The following is a 17,578-nucleotide window of genomic DNA, read 5'->3' as shown; positions in this document are numbered from 1 at the left end:
TTAAAAATCCCTTAAAATTTTCTATAAAGTACAGATATAGACATATTATTTTTTAAGAAATCTAACACAGTCAATTCTTCCAGTATTGCTTTTTGGTTGTTGAAGAAATGATGAGGGCGTTAGCTGTATTATTATTTTTTATCTAATTTGTTTTTTTTTAGAGTGCTAAAGGTAGAATAACAGAATGGGAAGAACTGCTTTTTTTTTTTTTTCCATTCAGTTTTATATTCACAGATCATACAACCATCCATGGTGTACAATCACCTGTTCACAGTACCATCATATAGTTGTGCATTCATCACCCCAATCTATTTTTTGAACATTTTCCTTACACCAGAAAAAGTAAAAATAAGAATAAACAATGAAAGAAAAAAAGACCACCCAAATCATCCCCCACCTTCCATCCTATTTTTCATTTAGTTTTTGTCCCCATTTTTCTACTCATCCATCCATACACTGGATGAAGAGAGTGTAATCCACAAGGCTTTCACAATCACACTATCACCTCTTGTAAGCTACATTGCTATACAATCATCTTCAAGAGTCAAGACTACTGGGTTGCAGTTTGATAGTTTCAGGTATTTACTCCTAGCTATTCTAATGCATTAAATCCTACAAAGTGTTATCTATATAGTACATAAGAATGCCCACCGCGTGACCTCTTGACTCCATTTAGAATCAGCCACTGAAACTTTATCTTGTTTCATTTTGCATCCCCCTTTTGGTCAAGAAGATGTTCTCAATCCCACAATGTCAGGTCCAGATTCATCCCCGGAAGTCATATCCCGTGTTGCCTGGGAGATTTATACCCCTGGGAGTCAGATCCCACGTAGGGGGCGGAGGGCAGTGAGTTCATCTGCTGAGTTGGCTTAGCTGGAGAGAGAGGGCCACATCTGAGCAACAAAGAAGTACTCAGGGGGAGACTCTTATGCACAGTTATAAGCAGATTTAGCCTCTCCTTTGCAGTAATGCGCTTCATAAAGGTAAGTCCTGTAAGAGAGGTCTTGGCACATCAAACTGTTTCTGAGAATGTTTGTGAGAACATCAGCAGCAATCCAGATGAGGAAGCCCAACACCTCTGCATTTTCCTCTAGCTCCTCAGGGGTGCCCCTGCATATGTATTTTTATTCTCTGTCCAAATTACTTTGTGATGTGTCATTATTTCACACTAACCTATGCAAACCTACCAGGTCTCATTTCCTATTAAAAGTTCCATGTAATTATGGTATTTGAACAAACTGTATGAGTTAAATTGTTTAGGAAATATAGATCTTGCACCAACTAAACATCTGGGAAGAACTGCTTTTTATTCTAGGTTGTGAAACTGATTTTCTTTAGTTCCCTGGGTAAAATGCCTCTGTTTTTTTTTTTTTTTTTTTCGGTAAATGAGAAAAGGTCTGTTTTCCAAAGAAATTCTTGGGTTACAAGGATGTTTGAGACAAGTTTTTCTCAGAATGGCCCATTGTCTTTTACATACAGTGTATAGGTATATGCAGGTATATGTCATATAGTGTGAAATATACCTCTTTGTAGCTCCCTTTTTCTTTTGGGTTTGTCTATCATCTTGGGTTTCTTTCTCTGAGTCTACTTCCCTATGTTGTTGGTCTGACTCCTTTATCAACTCCTTATATTTATTTTCTCTTCATACTTGTTTCCATACTTACCTGTACTTGTTCTGTGCTTTTTTTTTTCTTTTTCCTTATTTCACTCAGAAACAGTAGCGTAATCGAATTCAAATTCCGTGACTTTGAATTTGATTTATATTGAAAGCTAGCTTAGTATAATAGTAAGTACCCTGAGTATGTGGCTTAAAACCTGGTTTAGGTTCAGGCTCTTATAATAACCATGTAACTAAGAAAGACATTTTACTCCCTTAAGCCTTAATTTGCTCAATTATGAAAGGGAGGTAATGTTTCTCTTGTAAATGAGAATGTGATAGAATGAAAGGTTGCCAAGTGGCAATGACTTATTAGATACATTAGAATTTCTATTATCTGTACATTGTGACTTCTATAAAATTGCTTTTAGTGGCTTAAGTTAGAGTTGCTACCCTGAGAAATGCAGGTAATCCAGTATTTCTAAAAATTTTAATGATTACTTTGGAATTTCTACTCAGCCATGTCATATTCTTTCATTCCATATATCACCCTGTATCCATCTTCCCCCTGATCAGAAATTGTGATAAGGTGGAATAAGGAAATACAGATTATCACAGTACACATAAGGCATCTTTTATGATGCACCGGAACTTCTTGACATAAAAGCTAGTAAATAATGGGGGCAGCTTTTTTCTTCTGAATGCCAAAGCCAGTCAAAATTTTTGCTTTATATGAATGATTAACAAAAATGTAGAGGAAACTTATTGAAGATGCTGGCTTATCTTTAAATAGGATGCCCAGTATAATTAAACAAGGCCCTAGCCATCAAAATTAAGGCATCAGGTGACTGATCTAAGGAACTTTCTTATACCAAAGATAAATTAACAGTACCATTTTGATTTCCTTCTGTATATGTATTTTTTCCTTTATTCTTATCTATTCTTTTTTTCTATTCTCTTTTTACTTCAAACTTTCCATTTCCTGACGTTTCTTTTTTTTTTTTTTCTTCTCTCATTCTTTCTCCATCTTATTTATTCCCCTTGTCTTTTGTGATTTGCCAGTGGGACCCAGGAGGAGGTACCTAGAAGTGTTGTGTAATCCCTCTGGTAGGACTAGAAAGGTTGTTTTCACGTTAAACTGTGTATACACTTTGAAAAGCATTAAGTGTCTACCTGCATGTGTTACTGAAGAAATAATGAATAGCCACATGACCTAATATGAGATTGAATGTTGAAGTCCAGGCACCTAGTTTTCCTTGAAAAATAATCATTGTGCAGTATGTCTGTATATATGTATATATGTGTGTGTGTATCATTTAAAATGAAGAACAAGTGACAAGAAACTAAGGAGATTAGAGTCTTTTACAGATTTTTATTCAATTAAAATCGTTGCCACATTTATCAAGAATTTGATCATTTAGAATTATTCCAGAAACCCGTAGCTTAATCTTGTACTCATGAATCTCAGTAAGCACCCCGCAGCTGACATCTACAAAAGGTGGTTTTCGTCCTTGGCTGTTGTTGATCAACAGTGTTTGTGACCCTCTTTTAAGGGACTGATAAGGAAGGAGTCATAGTATGTATATTTACGGCAACATTTTAAAAGCCTTCCAGTATTTCCATCACTTCATTTTGTTGCCATGGAAGCAGAACCATCACCATCAGCAGGAGTCCATTTCAACTGCTGACTTCCGGTTTCTGTTTCTCTGTTACCATGGAGACCACCTAGAAAGCAACAGAAAAACCAAAAGTTTAAGAACAGTGATTTAATTACAAAATATGGTTTTAACTCTAACTCTAAGTAGGTGTTCTATAATCTTAGCATTTTAAAATTTCAAATTATTTTGAGAGGCAAATAGATTTTGTTTGAGTAAGGCACATTTTGAATTTTACTAGAGCTTAAACATACTGCATTCAAAACTAAAGTTGCCACAATTTCTATTAGAGTTTGAGCCTAAGATGAATCAAAAATTAATATCAAGGTTAGGATTTAACAGACATATCACACAATGAGAAGAGCTAATGATAATGGGAATAGCAGTTAGAGTCCAGAAACAGGGAACCCCCAAACAAAGGACTAATAGTATGTAGAAATACCAAATATTTTTTATTTATGTGGGACAGTTTATCTTTGAAGTATGCTATAGTTACTTAGGTGATTTTCATAGATAGATTATGCCCATTTTTCAACTGAATTAAAAAAAACTTTTAAAACCTGAGGTTTAGAAATTAAATTTTAAGGACGGAGGCTGGAAACAATTTTGATATTTTAATTGAGATCGCAGGAGTTGGAGTTGATTAGAGTTAATAAATATAGATTGTTTCGGGTTCAAAAGCAATAGATATTTATTTTCCACCAAGAACAATTATATTTGTGAATTACTCGTAAAACAGAGAAGAGATGGAATAGTAATTTAAAGTTGTGAAAGAAAAATCATTTAGCAAAGTTGTAGTCCCCACTTGGTTGCATGTTTTTCTTCGAGATCTGTACCAGTCAGAAATCTTTGGTTTGCAAGTGACAAAATCCAAATTTGAACTACATTTGGCAGTAAGGGAAGGAATATAGGTTCAGTTGAAATCAGGGACCCTAGTAACAATAAGGTTTCTTTTTTCTTGCATATCTGCTTCTCTCTGCTTCAATCTGAAAAGTCAGATTGGCTTTTCTCATTGCCAGAAACTAGGGCTGCTGGCAGTTTCTTCTCCTCTTATTTCCAACTTCAGTAACAAAGGAGGACTGACTGGCCCAATTTGTATTGAGCCAGTTCCTCCCTCCTCCAGCTGTGGTCAGGAGAGTGGAATTCTATAATTGGCCCAGCTTGTGACATGGGGCCTACCCCTGGCTAACCAGTGGTGGCAAGAGGGACTGAGATCTGTAACAAGATAGCTGCTTTCATTGAGACCACATAGTTAGGGTTGGTAGTGTGGATGAGGGAGTGAAGGGGCATGAGGGGGAGGGGAAAGGGGCATTTCCCAGAAGAAGCCTACTTCTAGATGCTATTCTAGACAGAAATAAGAAGAGATTTATCTCCTACTAGTTTATTTGGGGGAGATATCTGCTTTTACTAATAATTTAGTTCACTTCAATTCAGCAAGTCAGGAAACATTATTTTGTAGGATTTAGTTTTGAGAGAAAAACCAGGACTGAAAAACTTTACAGTTTAATGCATCAATTAGGTACCTTCACTGGACGATGGCCAATGGTGTCTGGAAAACTCTGTTAGCTGGGAAGGCATGTGGCTGGCGTCTGCTCCAAGTTCTGGTTTCAAAATGGCATTCTCCCAGGATGCTCCTCTCTAGGCTGCAGCTCCTCTTCAGAATGTCACTCTCAGTTGCTCTTGGGGTGTTTGTCCTCTGTTAGCTTTCCCGGAGCAAGAGTCTGCTTTCAGCGGCCGTCTTCAAACTGTCTCTCATCTGCAGCTACTCTCTCAGCTTTCTGTGCATTCTTCAGAGTGTCCCTCTTGGCTGTACAAAGCTTGCTCCTTCTGTCTGAGCTTATTTAGTGCTCCAATAAACTAATAAAGGCCCATGCTGAATGGGTGGGATCACACCTCCATGGAAATTATCCAGTGAAAGATCTTGCCCACAGTTCAGTAATCACATCCCCACGGAAACATCCAGTCAAAAGAATGTAACCCAATCAACACCAGTATGTTTCCTGCCCACACAAGATTGCACCAAAGATAATGGCATTTTGGGGGACATAATACATCCAAACCAGCACACTATATTACTGGCTTTGTGGTATAATTCCTTTTAGGTATCTTGTCTCCTTTAATCTCCACAATCATTTGAGGTATATATTTCTATTTTAGGGAATGTGAAAGAAGTTCAGAGAGTTGAGATGAATTACAGTAGGTCACTTGACTAATAGGAGGCAAAGCCCGGATTCATATAACTAGGCTTTCTGGAATGTAATCCAGGACGCTTTCCACTCTATGATGCTTGCCTTTTTGGTTAACTGTATTCAGAAGATGCGTAGAGGTAATTTAAAAGCAATAACAACACTATGCATTAGTGCTTTGATAAAAATGGTTTATTAATAGTATAGAATGAAATTTATGAAAGGAATCTTAGAGATCATTTATTACAGTGGTTTTTTAATTTTTTGATTTTCAGCTATGGAACCATTTTGGTTTGCTAAAGCTGCTGGAATGCAATATACTAGAAATGATTGACTTTTACAATGAGTGTTTATTAGTTCACAAATTTGCAGTTCTAAGGCCATGAAAATTCCCAATTAAGGCATCAACAGGACGATACTTTCTCTGAAGAAAGGCCAGTGGCTTCTGGGAAGTCACATGGGAAGGCATATGGTTGGCTCTGCTGATCCTTCTCTCCCAGGTTTAGCTTCTGGTTTCAGTGGCTTTCTCCAAAATGTCTCAGCTTCTCTGTGGATCCTTCTTACTTCTCCCGGGGTGTTTTCTTTCTAAGCGTATCTGAGCTCTCTTCAGAATGCCTTTGCCTTTTATCCTCTTATAGAGGTCTCCAACAAGGGAATTAAGATCCACCTTGAATGGGTAGGGTCACATCTCCATGGAAACAACCTAGTCAAAAACAACCCACAATGGGTCTGCCCCCATAAGATTGGATTAAAAGAACATAGGTTTTTCTGGGGCACATAAAAGATTCAAACCAGCACAGAACCCTTTCTTCAAATGAAATCTGATGTGTGATAGGCAGGTGTATAAAATGGATAAAAGTGTAGAATCATCCTGTCCTGTGGAGGAGAGCCCAGTACCCCATGGGCTTAACCACCTTTTCCTTGAGGTCTTAAGGAGTTCTTTGGAGGCCACTTCAGAAACTGAGGAAAATGAGGCCCAGACAGGGTAAATGACTTGTTCACTTTCATTTAATTGTGTAGTACAGGGATTCCAATCACATTCTTGTTTTCAGTTGTGAGTCACAAAATAATGTGTTGCTATGAGAGAACCATAACGCTCACGAAAATCAATTAGGGTGAATTCAAGTTTACCTACATCATGTCATTTTCTGTAGTTGCATTGAAATTTAGTGGTAATTTTACATAGTCCATGGCATATCATATCCATGTCAAAGCTTTTATTAAACATCTATTGCATTTAGTCCTATATGTTGAGTTGGAAAGCCAATAATAATTATGCACAGCTATGTACCGTCTGGACTAGGGCTAGTCTTTTGTCTTCTATTCAGAGCTCTTTACCTTACATTTCTTATATATTTGATTTCTCTTATAAAATATATTAGCTTCTCAGTATATATTTAAATAAGTGATCAGCATTTTGGTACATGAAATTCATGGGTAATATTCAGCCTTGCTAATAGTAATGACTTTGATGTTTGTTCCAATTTTGAAAATCTCTTTTTTGCTGGAAATGTTAACAAGCAGTGAATTGCGTAAAAGGCAGTTAGTCTTCAGACTGGATAAAAATAAAATTTATTTCCCACATATCCAGATTTTTATTTTCTCCTTTTAGGAGAGTCAAGCCCTACCCGTCGAGAAGCTGTGAAAAGAAGAACAGCAGAGTATCTTATGCGGGCAGAGAATATCTCTAGCCTTTATGGAAAACCCCAACTTGATGATGTATCACAGGTAAGTTTTTTGTTTTGTTTTGTGTTTTCTTTAGCCACTCTTGCTCTCTTATCTTTCAGCTTTATTTTTTTGGTAGTTCCTTGAATTTTTTAGAAAATTACAAATGTACTACCATCATCACCATCCATTACCAAAACTTTTCTGTCATCCCAAATAGAAGCTCTGTACATTTTAAGCTCTAATTCCCTATTCCCTACCCCAGTTTTACTTTTAATTAGAAGGTTTGATGAATTTTGGTCTTTGAAATTTAATCAATTTTCTTAAAACTTTTGGTGGATAGAAAAGAATAAAAGTAAACAATCAAAAGTAGGATAAAATGAGACTTGATTTTCCTTCTCGTTCTTGGCCTTTTGTCAGTTCTTACTGTGTCCCTAATCTCCCCATCTATAGCATAATGGTAATTTATACTGTCAAGATATCTGTATTTGAAAAATTTTTAAAACTTTTTTTTTGGGAATGCTTTCACACTTATAGGGCAGTTAGAAAAGTATTACAAACCCCACCCAGAGAACTCCCATATACCCCTATCCTCCAGATACCCAGATCCACCAATATTAATATTTTGCTGCATTTGCCATATCATTCTGTCTATCCATTTGTCTGTCTATCTCTGTCTGTCTGTCAATCCATTTTCTGAACATCATGCTCCTTGAATACTTGGTATTGCTGTGTACATTTTCTAACAAGGATATTCACTTATGTAGCCACCTGAAGTGCAGTTATCAAGTTCAAGAAATTTATAATTGATATAAAGCTTACAGACTGTCTTTCAGTTTTTTCTTAGGTCCTAATAAACTTCCTTTGACCCTTTTATCCTCCCTTGGTAGATCCCATCCAGGATCATCTGTTGCATTTAATTGTCATTGTCTGCTTAGTTGCTTTCTTCTTTTTTTTCTAAATGTGGAAACATAAACTTTCCCATCTTAACTGCTCCCAAGCATACCATTCAGTGGGATTAATCACATTCACAATATTGTAGTATCTTCACCACCTTCCATTACTAGAACTTTCCCATCTCCCCAAGCAGAAATCCTGCACCCATTAAGCATTAACTTCTATTCCGCCTGCCCTCTTCCCCTGACACCCTGTACTCTCATTTTTCTCTCTATGAGTTTGCATATTCTCCAGTATTTTCTTTGTAGTAACTATGGGGTTTAAATTTAACATACTAAATCCATCATAATCTCATTTCCTTAGATATCAATTTAACTTCAATAGCACACATAAATTATATTTGTTTGTCACTCCGCCTTTATGTAGTTCTTGTCACAAATTACGTATTTATACATTATGAGTCCAAAACCACTGATTCATCATTACTTTTTGTGCATTTGCCTTTTAGATCCTGTAGGAAGTGAAAAGTTGAGTTACAAATCAAAAAATGCAATAATACTGGTACTTATATTTACCCATGTTATCTTTATTGGAGATCTTTATTTCTTCATGCAGCTTTTATTTGTTTTCTAATGTCCTTTCCTTTCAACATATAGAACTCTCTTTAGCATCTCTTGTAGGCCAGTATAATAGTAACGAACTCCCTCACCTTTTGTTTATCTGGGAATGTCTTAAATACTCCACCCATTTTTTTTCTTCGTAAGGTAAGGATGAAAATAGATGAACTTTACTCTTCTTTTTCTTTGTTGTTGTTGTGATTGTTCACATACCATGCAATTATCCAAAGGTCCAAAGTGTACAATCAGTTGTCCCCAGTACCATCATACAGCTGTGCATCCATCAACACAATTTTTTTTTCAATTTTTAGAATATTTTCATTACTCCAGAAAAGAAATAAATCCAAAAAAAAGGAAACTCAAATCCTCCCATATCCCTAGCCACCTCCCCTCCATTGTTGACTCATAGTACTGGTATAGTACATTTGTTAATATTGATGAAAGAACGTTAAAATACTACTAACTATAGTATATAGTTTGCAATAGGTATATTTTTTCCCTATATGCCCCTCTATTATTAACTTCTAGTTATAGTGTCATACATTTGTTCTGGTTCATGAAAGAGGTTTCTAATATTTGTGTAGTTAATCATGGACATTGCCCACCACAAGGTTCATTCACTGTTTTATACATTCCCATCTTTTAACCTCCAACTTTCCTTCTGGTGACATACATGACTCTGAGCTTACCCTTTCCACCCCATTCACACACCATTCAGTACTGTTGGTTATTCTCACAACATGCTATTGTCAACTTTGTTCATTTCCAAACGTTTAAGTTCAACCTAGTTGAACATTCTGCTCATATTAAGGAACCGCTCCCAATTCTTTATCCTCTTTCTATATCCTGGTAACTTATATTTCACGTCTATGAGTTTACATACTATAATTAGTTCATATCAGTGAGATCTCCAATATTTGTCCTTATGTGTCTGACTTATTTCACTCAATATAGTGCCCTCAGGGTTTCTTCATCAACCCATTTTTTTTAAAACGTTGTTGTTCACACACCATACATTCCGTCCTAAGTAAACAATTGATGGTTCCCTGTATAGTCACATATACATTTATGTATTCACTGCAATCACCACTGTCTATATAAGGACATCTCTATTTCTTCCACAAAGCAGGAGGAAGAGTCAAAGAATGTAGAGAGACAAAAGAAAAAGAAAAAAGAGAGAGAAAAAAACATGATAGCTAGGAAGCAACAAAAGATAACATTAAACTAAGGTAGAATAAAGAGTCAGACAGCTTCACCAATGCCAAGAGTGCCATACCCCTCCCTTATGCCCCACTCTTATATGCATTTAGCCTTGGTATATTGCCTTTGTTACATTAAAGGAAGCATAATACAATGTTTCTGTTATTTGTACTCTCTGGTTTACAAACTCTGTCATTGTCTGTTTGTCAGAGAATATTTTGAACTCTCCCTTGTATTTGAAGGACAGTTTTGCTGGATATAGGATTCTTGGTTGGCGGTTTTTCTCTTTCAGTATCTTAAATATATCACACCACTTCCTTCTTGCCTCTGTGGTTTCTGCTGAGAAATCTGCACATAGTCTTATCAAGCATCCTTTGTATGTGGTGGGTCGCTTTTCTCTTGCTGCTTTCAGGATTCTCTCTTTGTCTTTAACATTTGATTATCTGATTATTAAGTGTCTTGGCATAGGCCTGTTCGAATCTATTCTGTTTGGGGTACACTGTGCTTCTTAGAGCCGTAATTTTATGTCTTTCATAAGAGATGGGAAATTTTCATTGATTATTTCCTGTATTATTGCTTCTGTCCCTTTTCCCTTCTCTTCTTCTGGGACACCCGTGACATGTACATTCATGCATTTCATGTTGTCATCCAGTTCTGTGAGGTGTTGCTCATATTTTTCCATTCTTTTTTGTATCTGTTCTTTTGTGTGTAGGATTTCAGGTGTCTTGTTCTCCAGTTCCTGAGTGTTTTCTTCTGCCTCTTGAGATCTGCTGTTGTATGTCTCCATTTTGTTTTTCATCTCTTGTGTTGTGCCTTTCATTTCCATAGATTCTGCCAGTTGTTTTTTCAAACTTTCAGTTTCTACCTTACGTTCGCCTAGTGTTTTCTTTATAGCCTTCATCTCTTTTGTTTTATCTTCCCTGAACTCATTGATTTGTTTTTTTATTTGGCTTAGCATATTTATTTGAAAATCTTTAATAGATTGTTTCATTAAAGTGAAATAATATCTCAACTGTATCTTGATTGAGGTGTAAGTTTGTTCCTTTGGCTGGGCCATATCTTCATTTTTCCTAAGATAGTGTGTAGTTTTCTGTTGTCTAGGCATCTGGTTTCCTTGGTTAACCCAGTCAGATTTTCCCAGACCAAACAGGTTCAGGTCTCAGAATGGGATTATATTCAGGGTGTATCTTAGAAGAATGACAGACTTTCCTGTGATGTCTCCGGTTGCTGTGCTTTTCCTAACCTGCTCAGCAGGCGGCACCTCTCTGCCTGTCACTCCCGACTGGTGTAAGGAGATGTGGCCCCTTCAGTTTCTGTTTTGGCTGCCTTCTCCCAGGCTCTGGGGTATAGTTCTGAAGAGAAAGCTGGGCCCCAGCTCCTTATCTTAGGGAAGATCCACCCCCTAAGGAGTTATCATCTGCATTTGGGTTGTCTCTCTGGCTCTGTTATCTCCACCCATCTGGGTTAGAGTGCTGTGAACTGAAAATGGCTGGGGCTCTCTCTTCTGAGCCCCTCAGGTTGAGAGAAAGTAAAAGGGACAGAGAACCCCCTTCTGGAGCCAGTACACGACCCCCCAGTTTCACTCATTGGCCAGAGGTAACACCTGGTCTTCTGGCCTCCCCCTTCCGGGACAGATGAGTTTTCTGGTCCTTTAAGGTCAGTCATTCCTAAAAGCCTCTGTCTGCTTGTTGGGTGTTTGTAACCTGTATTCAGTCTACATTTGTTAATTAAAATCCCAGTTGGAGCTTGGTTTTATATTCGCTTCCTGGAAGAGTGCTGCTTTCTACCACAGCGAGATTTTGCACCTCAGGCTGCCATGGGGGGAGGGGGCTCCTGGCACAGTTCTCCAGTTTTTACTTTCAGATTTTATGCTGTGATATCAGCCATTCCTCCCAATCCAGGTTGGTGTATGATATGTGGATGGTCATGGTTGTCCCCCAGCAGTTATTCCAAATTATTTACTAGTTGTTCCAGGTTGTTCATTAGTTGTTCCAGGGGACTAAATACCACTCCTCTCTGTGCCACCATCTTGTCCCCTCCCCTGAAACATTGCTTTTTAATTCTTCATTTAAGTGAAATGTCCTCTGGATGTTTTTAATTAGCTGGAGAATTCATTATTTCTTTTCCTCAGCCATCTTTAAATCTCAGTTTCAACCATTAAAATGAGAGGATTGTTGTAACTGATTTCTAAGGCTCCTTTACCTCTTCAATTCTGTACTAAGCAGATATTATTTCTATCTTGCATTCATGTGCAAACATTTCTTTCTAGCCTTTGAATAAGAAAATCAAATTCTTGTTGGCTTTAAAAATTTTTATTGACTACTCTTTTTCCCTTTGCTGCAGCCTAAGTCATGGCTCCCTCTGCCCACATTTTCTGTGATGGTTTAAGCTTTCCTTTATTCAACTTTGGGAGCTCTTGGGTGACAAATATAAAAATTCTGAATTTCCTAGTTATTTGTGTTAATAGACTTTTCAAATAAAAGGACAGAAAAAAACAACAACACTCTCCCACTTCTTTCTTTTCTTCATTACTAACAGGCTCCAAGAAAATTTAAGGAGCAGGTTTCGGATAAAAAGGAAATGAGCTTTGTTTGAAGAAAATTTGAAGTCTTAAGGAGACAGGTTTTTAAAAAATTGTAGATGACTGAATGATTTAAGAATTAATATGAAAAGAGGATTTCCCTGGGGAAAAAACTTGGAATAGCTTTTTTTTTTTCCCTTCTAATTTTAGTTGTAGGAATTTAAAACTCAAGATGAATGAAATTTAGAGAAAGACGATAAATGATCTAAAGTTAGAACATAACATATTATGCAGCTTCTGAAGTGTGAGTACATTTTCATCCCAATTACTAGGGATGAAAGAAAAATAATGTGTAGAGTATATACCTTTCCTAAATATTTTGTAGAGTCTGAGTACAGTTGCTATAATAATATTGAAAAATTTCCCTACCATGCATTTTTTTTTTTTCTGGGATTATTTGTTGGTAGTTTTCAATTTTTCTTCAGAATGTATTTTTAATTGAGTATTGAGCTGCCTTCAATGGGACATGGACCAAGTACAAAGGAAATAGGGACATTCTAAATCAGTAGCAAGACTACGATTAAGTGTCAGTCTTTGAAATGTGATCCAACAGAGACTTAGGTGACTGGGTTTTGAGTGTTAGTAGGTTGCCAGTGAGTCTTTGCATAGTGAAAAATCTATGTATGAAGCTCAACTCAGAGACTGGTGTAGTTAGATATCAGGCTTCAGAGTGTGGATTCTTGGTATGTTCTTTGTATAAGTGCCTTTCCTTTGCCCTTGGTTACTTATTTGCCCCCAATTTATGGTAACTTACTTAAAGTATTTAAGGAGGAGTAGTTAAACCTGCTCCACATGTGGTTGGTGGACTGGTAGCATTAGTATTACCTGGGAGTCTATTGGAAATGCAGAATCTTAGGCCTCCACCTCAGATTTACTGAATCAGAATCTCCATTTTAACAAGGTCCTCAGGTGACACACCTGTACACCAGTGTTTGCGAAGTAATACACCAACAGATTGGTAAGAATAGAGATTGTAGGTAGGCTAAACAGCAGCTTAAAAAAAAAAAGCAACAGAAAACAAGAAAAACAAAGTTAAGCTTCACCTAGCCTTTTAGATAATGTAGAACAGGAATATAAATAAGTTTTAACTAGTATACCAATTCTAATCCACTGTTTGTGGCTGCCAAGAGCACTGCATTGTGAAGAGTTTGAAAACTAGAAATAAACTATCCTCTTTCTCTTCCTTCATAGTGTTGGGTTAAAGTTTTCCTTAGTAATGTTTAATTATTTTATAGTTCAGGTTATATCCCTCCTTATCGATTACCCAGTATTGTCATCTTGGACAGATTGCTTAACCTTGCTGCTTTTCTGTTTTCTTATCTGAAAAAAAAAATGAGAATGTTGAACTTAATCTCAGGTCTCTCAGCTCTTGAAACTCTGTGGATTCGTGTTTCCCTTTGCCTTCTTAAAAAAGGAATAGATCTATAGGATTCTACTCAATTTAAATGCTGCATATAAGAAATATAGGCCTTTTTATTGATTTTTATTTCATTATCTTTCTTTGTTCATTTCTCTGATATTAAACTTTTTTAGAATGGTTAAAATAGGAGAACTTTAATGATCACTTTGCCTTTGGTCTCTCCCCATTACAGTTTCATTCTTTGCAAGAGTAACTTTACTAAGTCATTGTATTCATTGGGTTGTTTTTCGTACATAAACCTTTTTCAGCTCTGGAGAATGTATGCTAGACTTTTCTGCTTGGCATTCAAGGCCTGTGAAAATGGACTGACCCTAAGAATGTGATTTTATTTTCCTGTATTGTCCAGTTTGAACATTATCTCCTACCAGGCCAGTGTCCTTGCTATCGTATATATAATATCCTTTTCCTAATCTAAATTCCACATAGCATTTAAGATCATCTCTAGTCTCACTTCTTTGTGAGACCATAGTTTGTCATCCTGTAACTAGTGACTTATTCTATTGTCCTGTATTTTTTTAAAATAATGTTTTATTGTTATTTAACTTTTCATATGTTTGGCTTATCTCCTCAAAGAGATTATAAACATCTTGAGGCTAGGAACTGTACCTTTCTAAGATTTATATCTTTTTCAGTACATGCACATAGTAGGTACACAATCATTATTTGTTGAAAAGTGCAGTAACAGATTTTGTAGTTTGTTTTTTTTGCGATTGACGTACACACATATATATTATATACACTTTTTGTTGGCAACTGAAAGATGCAATGACTTCAGTGACTAAGTAGAGTTGTTAATGACATTTGGCCATATTTTCAGAGACAAATGTAATGAATAAAATATCATTTAATGGATTTCCACCCCTCTAGGACTTTCTCCCAATATTCCTTTTGTCAGAGTCACAAGCAGATCTTACATTTTCTTGAAAATAGGATTGGTGCAATGGATTTTCAGTTATCAGAATTTGTTGTATAGTAGAAAGACTGTAAGCGTTGGAATAAAGGGTTTGTATTCTTCTCTAGGATCTTTTACTATTTGTCTGTCTGACCACAGACAAATGCTCAATCATTCTGAACTTCCCTTTATTTATCTGTAAAATGGGAATCATAGTAGTAACTTCCTGTAAGTACCACACTTGGAGTGGGGGGAGGGATAAAGATGAAATAATATAAACTCATTAACTGAAAGATAACATTAATGTTTTTTCTGTTTACATGTATACCATTAAAATACTTACTTAAATGTTTGTATATCTTTAAAATTTCCCTTAGATTTTAAACTTTTAGGGAGACAGAGCCGAATCTGTTTTGTATGACATTTAACATAGCACCTCATGAAATGAGATGTTAAGTAAGCATTTGAATGATATACTGAAGTCTAAATTAAACCAATTCCTAAAAATTTTTTATTGTCTAGTCCAACTGCCACTATCACCAGTGTTCTCAAGTGTCTTAAAGAAAAAAAAAGTTTTCTTAATACTATTTGTCAAGCATTACCTTTTCAGGCACTTTGAAGTAAGAATATTTTTCCTAAGTCTGAAAGCAAAAAAAAAAAAAAAAAAAAAAAAAAAATTGAAAGCAGTTGGAATTGTTGCTTTTAGAAAGTTTCATAAGTGGTGGTTTTCCCAGTTGTAAATGATACCTAATTTATCTAGTCAACCTCCCTCCTTCCTCTTCTTCCTCCTCCTCTTTTTCTCTCTCCCTTCTTCCAACTAATTGAACACTAGCAACATGCTAAGCACTGAATATAAAGATGAATAAGGTACATTTCCTGTTCTCAAGGAGCTTGCTGTCTGGTGGTACTGGTCTGCACAAGGACATGAAAAATAAAAAAACAGTATCTCATTAATGTTTCATTAATCAGGATGTTTTATCTTCCACCCACAGGGAAAAAGTTTTCTATGTATTCAGTTAGATTTTGACAACAAAGAGTTCTGTTTTAAGGATGTAAAAAGATTTTGTGTCTCTTGTCATTACAGCATTATCGTTTTAATATAAGAATTAATGCAGCATTACTTACTGGTTGTACATGCCAAATGAGGTGTCCTTAGAGTTTGTCTAGTCAAACATTTTATTTTACTGGTAGAGTAAAACTAAAACCAAAATGGGAAGTTAGGATTATTCTTTTATTTTGTATGGTCCTAAAATATCCATTCCTTTATTCATTGATACTTTTTAGTCTCTTTTTGGAGCTAACAGACTAAGTTTCCCTTATCTTAGATGTTCACATATTTGAAGAAAATTTTCTTTGTTCTGTAAATTATCTTTGCCCAGACTTAAGCAACCTTAGTAATAATAATTATAGGTTATATAATGGCCTTTCTAAAATTTTCACCATTATTGGCAGTTCATGTAGTTGAACTTGAATCTGCCAGTCCCTCTTAAAATAGATAATACATGCTATAAAAGTAACATTAAAGGACTGTTGTTTCATGATGAGGGAGAATGGCCTATGTTTATCCATTATTACATTGTTTTGTAGTTTTTCCAGTTCTAAATTTCTTTTGAGATGCATGGTGTTAAATAAGGGGGTGATTGATTGTTGGTCCGGTTATCCTTTTGTTATCCTTGAGTTTCATTATAGCTGTAGAGTTCTGAATTGAATTATTGCTTTAGAAACTATGTCAGCTCATTAATTTTTCTTTTAATATTTTTGTTTTCGTTGTTATCATGATTTATTTACTTGCAACCTTTTTCTTGTTTTTTCTTTTTGAGTTTCTTTGTTTTTTCTTTTATTTTTTTGAAAATAATTTTTAATGTTTTTATATTATAGACAAATGGAAACTTCCTCCTTTCATCTTCCCACTCTCTCTGATTTATGACAAATTTAGTTTCCTTTGGCTTGGCATTTGCTTCAGCAGGCAGTCTTCCTTCAAGTACCTCCCTGATTGATGTATAATCTTTGATATCTTCCATTAGCCTCAAGGATCACTAAGTTCAAGGCCCCCTTGGAACCTAAGGAGCCCTGCCGAGGAGCTGAAGGCCTTCAGAGTCCTTGGGGTGATTGACAAGGTAATTCCTCAGTGTCTTTTCAAGAGTTCAGTCATAAATTGACTACATGCTGACATTCTGTCTTTGAAGTTTTGGCTCTTAAGGAAATGAAACAAAAGGAGAAAATGACTCAAATGCATCTGTACCTTAAAATAACAAAAGCAGTAGAGAAAAAGCTTTTATCCAAGCAATTCATGTAAGGTCATGCAAAATATATTTGAGCTAAAGGAGAAGTACATATCTGTTGGCATTCAGTTGAGTAAGGGGCTTGGTTTTTAAAAAGTGTTTTATCAGGGTAAAGATGCACTTTGTGTTAGTTACATTTGTATCAGTAGTTGTTCAACATGAACTGGAAAGTCAATCAAGTGGTCAAAAGTGGCATTTTCCTAATTACCATTTATTGAGCACCTACCTTATGTGTCAGATCCTATATTAGCATTTTGTATAAAATATCTTACTTAATCATCTCGCATCCTATTATTTACATGTGGTGGAGAAAAGTGATGTTTAGAATAGGTTAAGTAACTTGCCCAGAAGTCACAAATCTAATTCAGCATAGACCTGAGATTCAAACCTTGATCTCTCTGGCTCAAAAAGCTATGCTTTTTTTTGCCCAATATATTATAATCCCCATCTCCCCACTTTTAAACATGGAATGAAAATACTGAGCTGTTCCTGTTTGCTAATGCTGCCGTTATGTAAACTACCAGAAATGGATTGGCTTTTACAAAGGGGGTTTATTTGGTTAAGGCCATAAAAGTGTCCAAACAAG

At 36.0% G+C, this 17,578-nt stretch overlaps 1 protein-coding gene across 3 annotated transcripts in view; it reads left to right on the top strand.

Moving 5' to 3' along the window:
- The window catches only part of RPS6KC1 (ribosomal protein S6 kinase C1), a 340,815-nt gene that overhangs the window by 152,745 nt on the left and 170,492 nt on the right, over window positions 1-17,578 (top strand). For all 3 annotated transcript variants that reach the window (XM_037824064.1, XM_037824056.1, XM_037824074.1), the window contains 2 exons: window positions 7,051-7,166; window positions 16,735-16,827. In XM_037824064.1, coding sequence (XP_037679992.1) covers window positions 7,051-7,166; window positions 16,735-16,827 — 209 coding nt within the window. The remainder of the gene's footprint in view (window positions 1-7,050; window positions 7,167-16,734; window positions 16,828-17,578) is intronic.

The sequence above is a fragment of the Choloepus didactylus genome, chromosome 2, assembly GCF_015220235.1.
Source record: "Choloepus didactylus isolate mChoDid1 chromosome 2, mChoDid1.pri, whole genome shotgun sequence".
NCBI classification, from domain to species: Eukaryota; Metazoa; Chordata; class Mammalia; order Pilosa; family Megalonychidae; genus Choloepus; species Choloepus didactylus.
The sequence above is the reverse complement of the archived record's forward strand: the minus strand, read 5'-3'. Positions and strand labels throughout refer to the sequence as shown.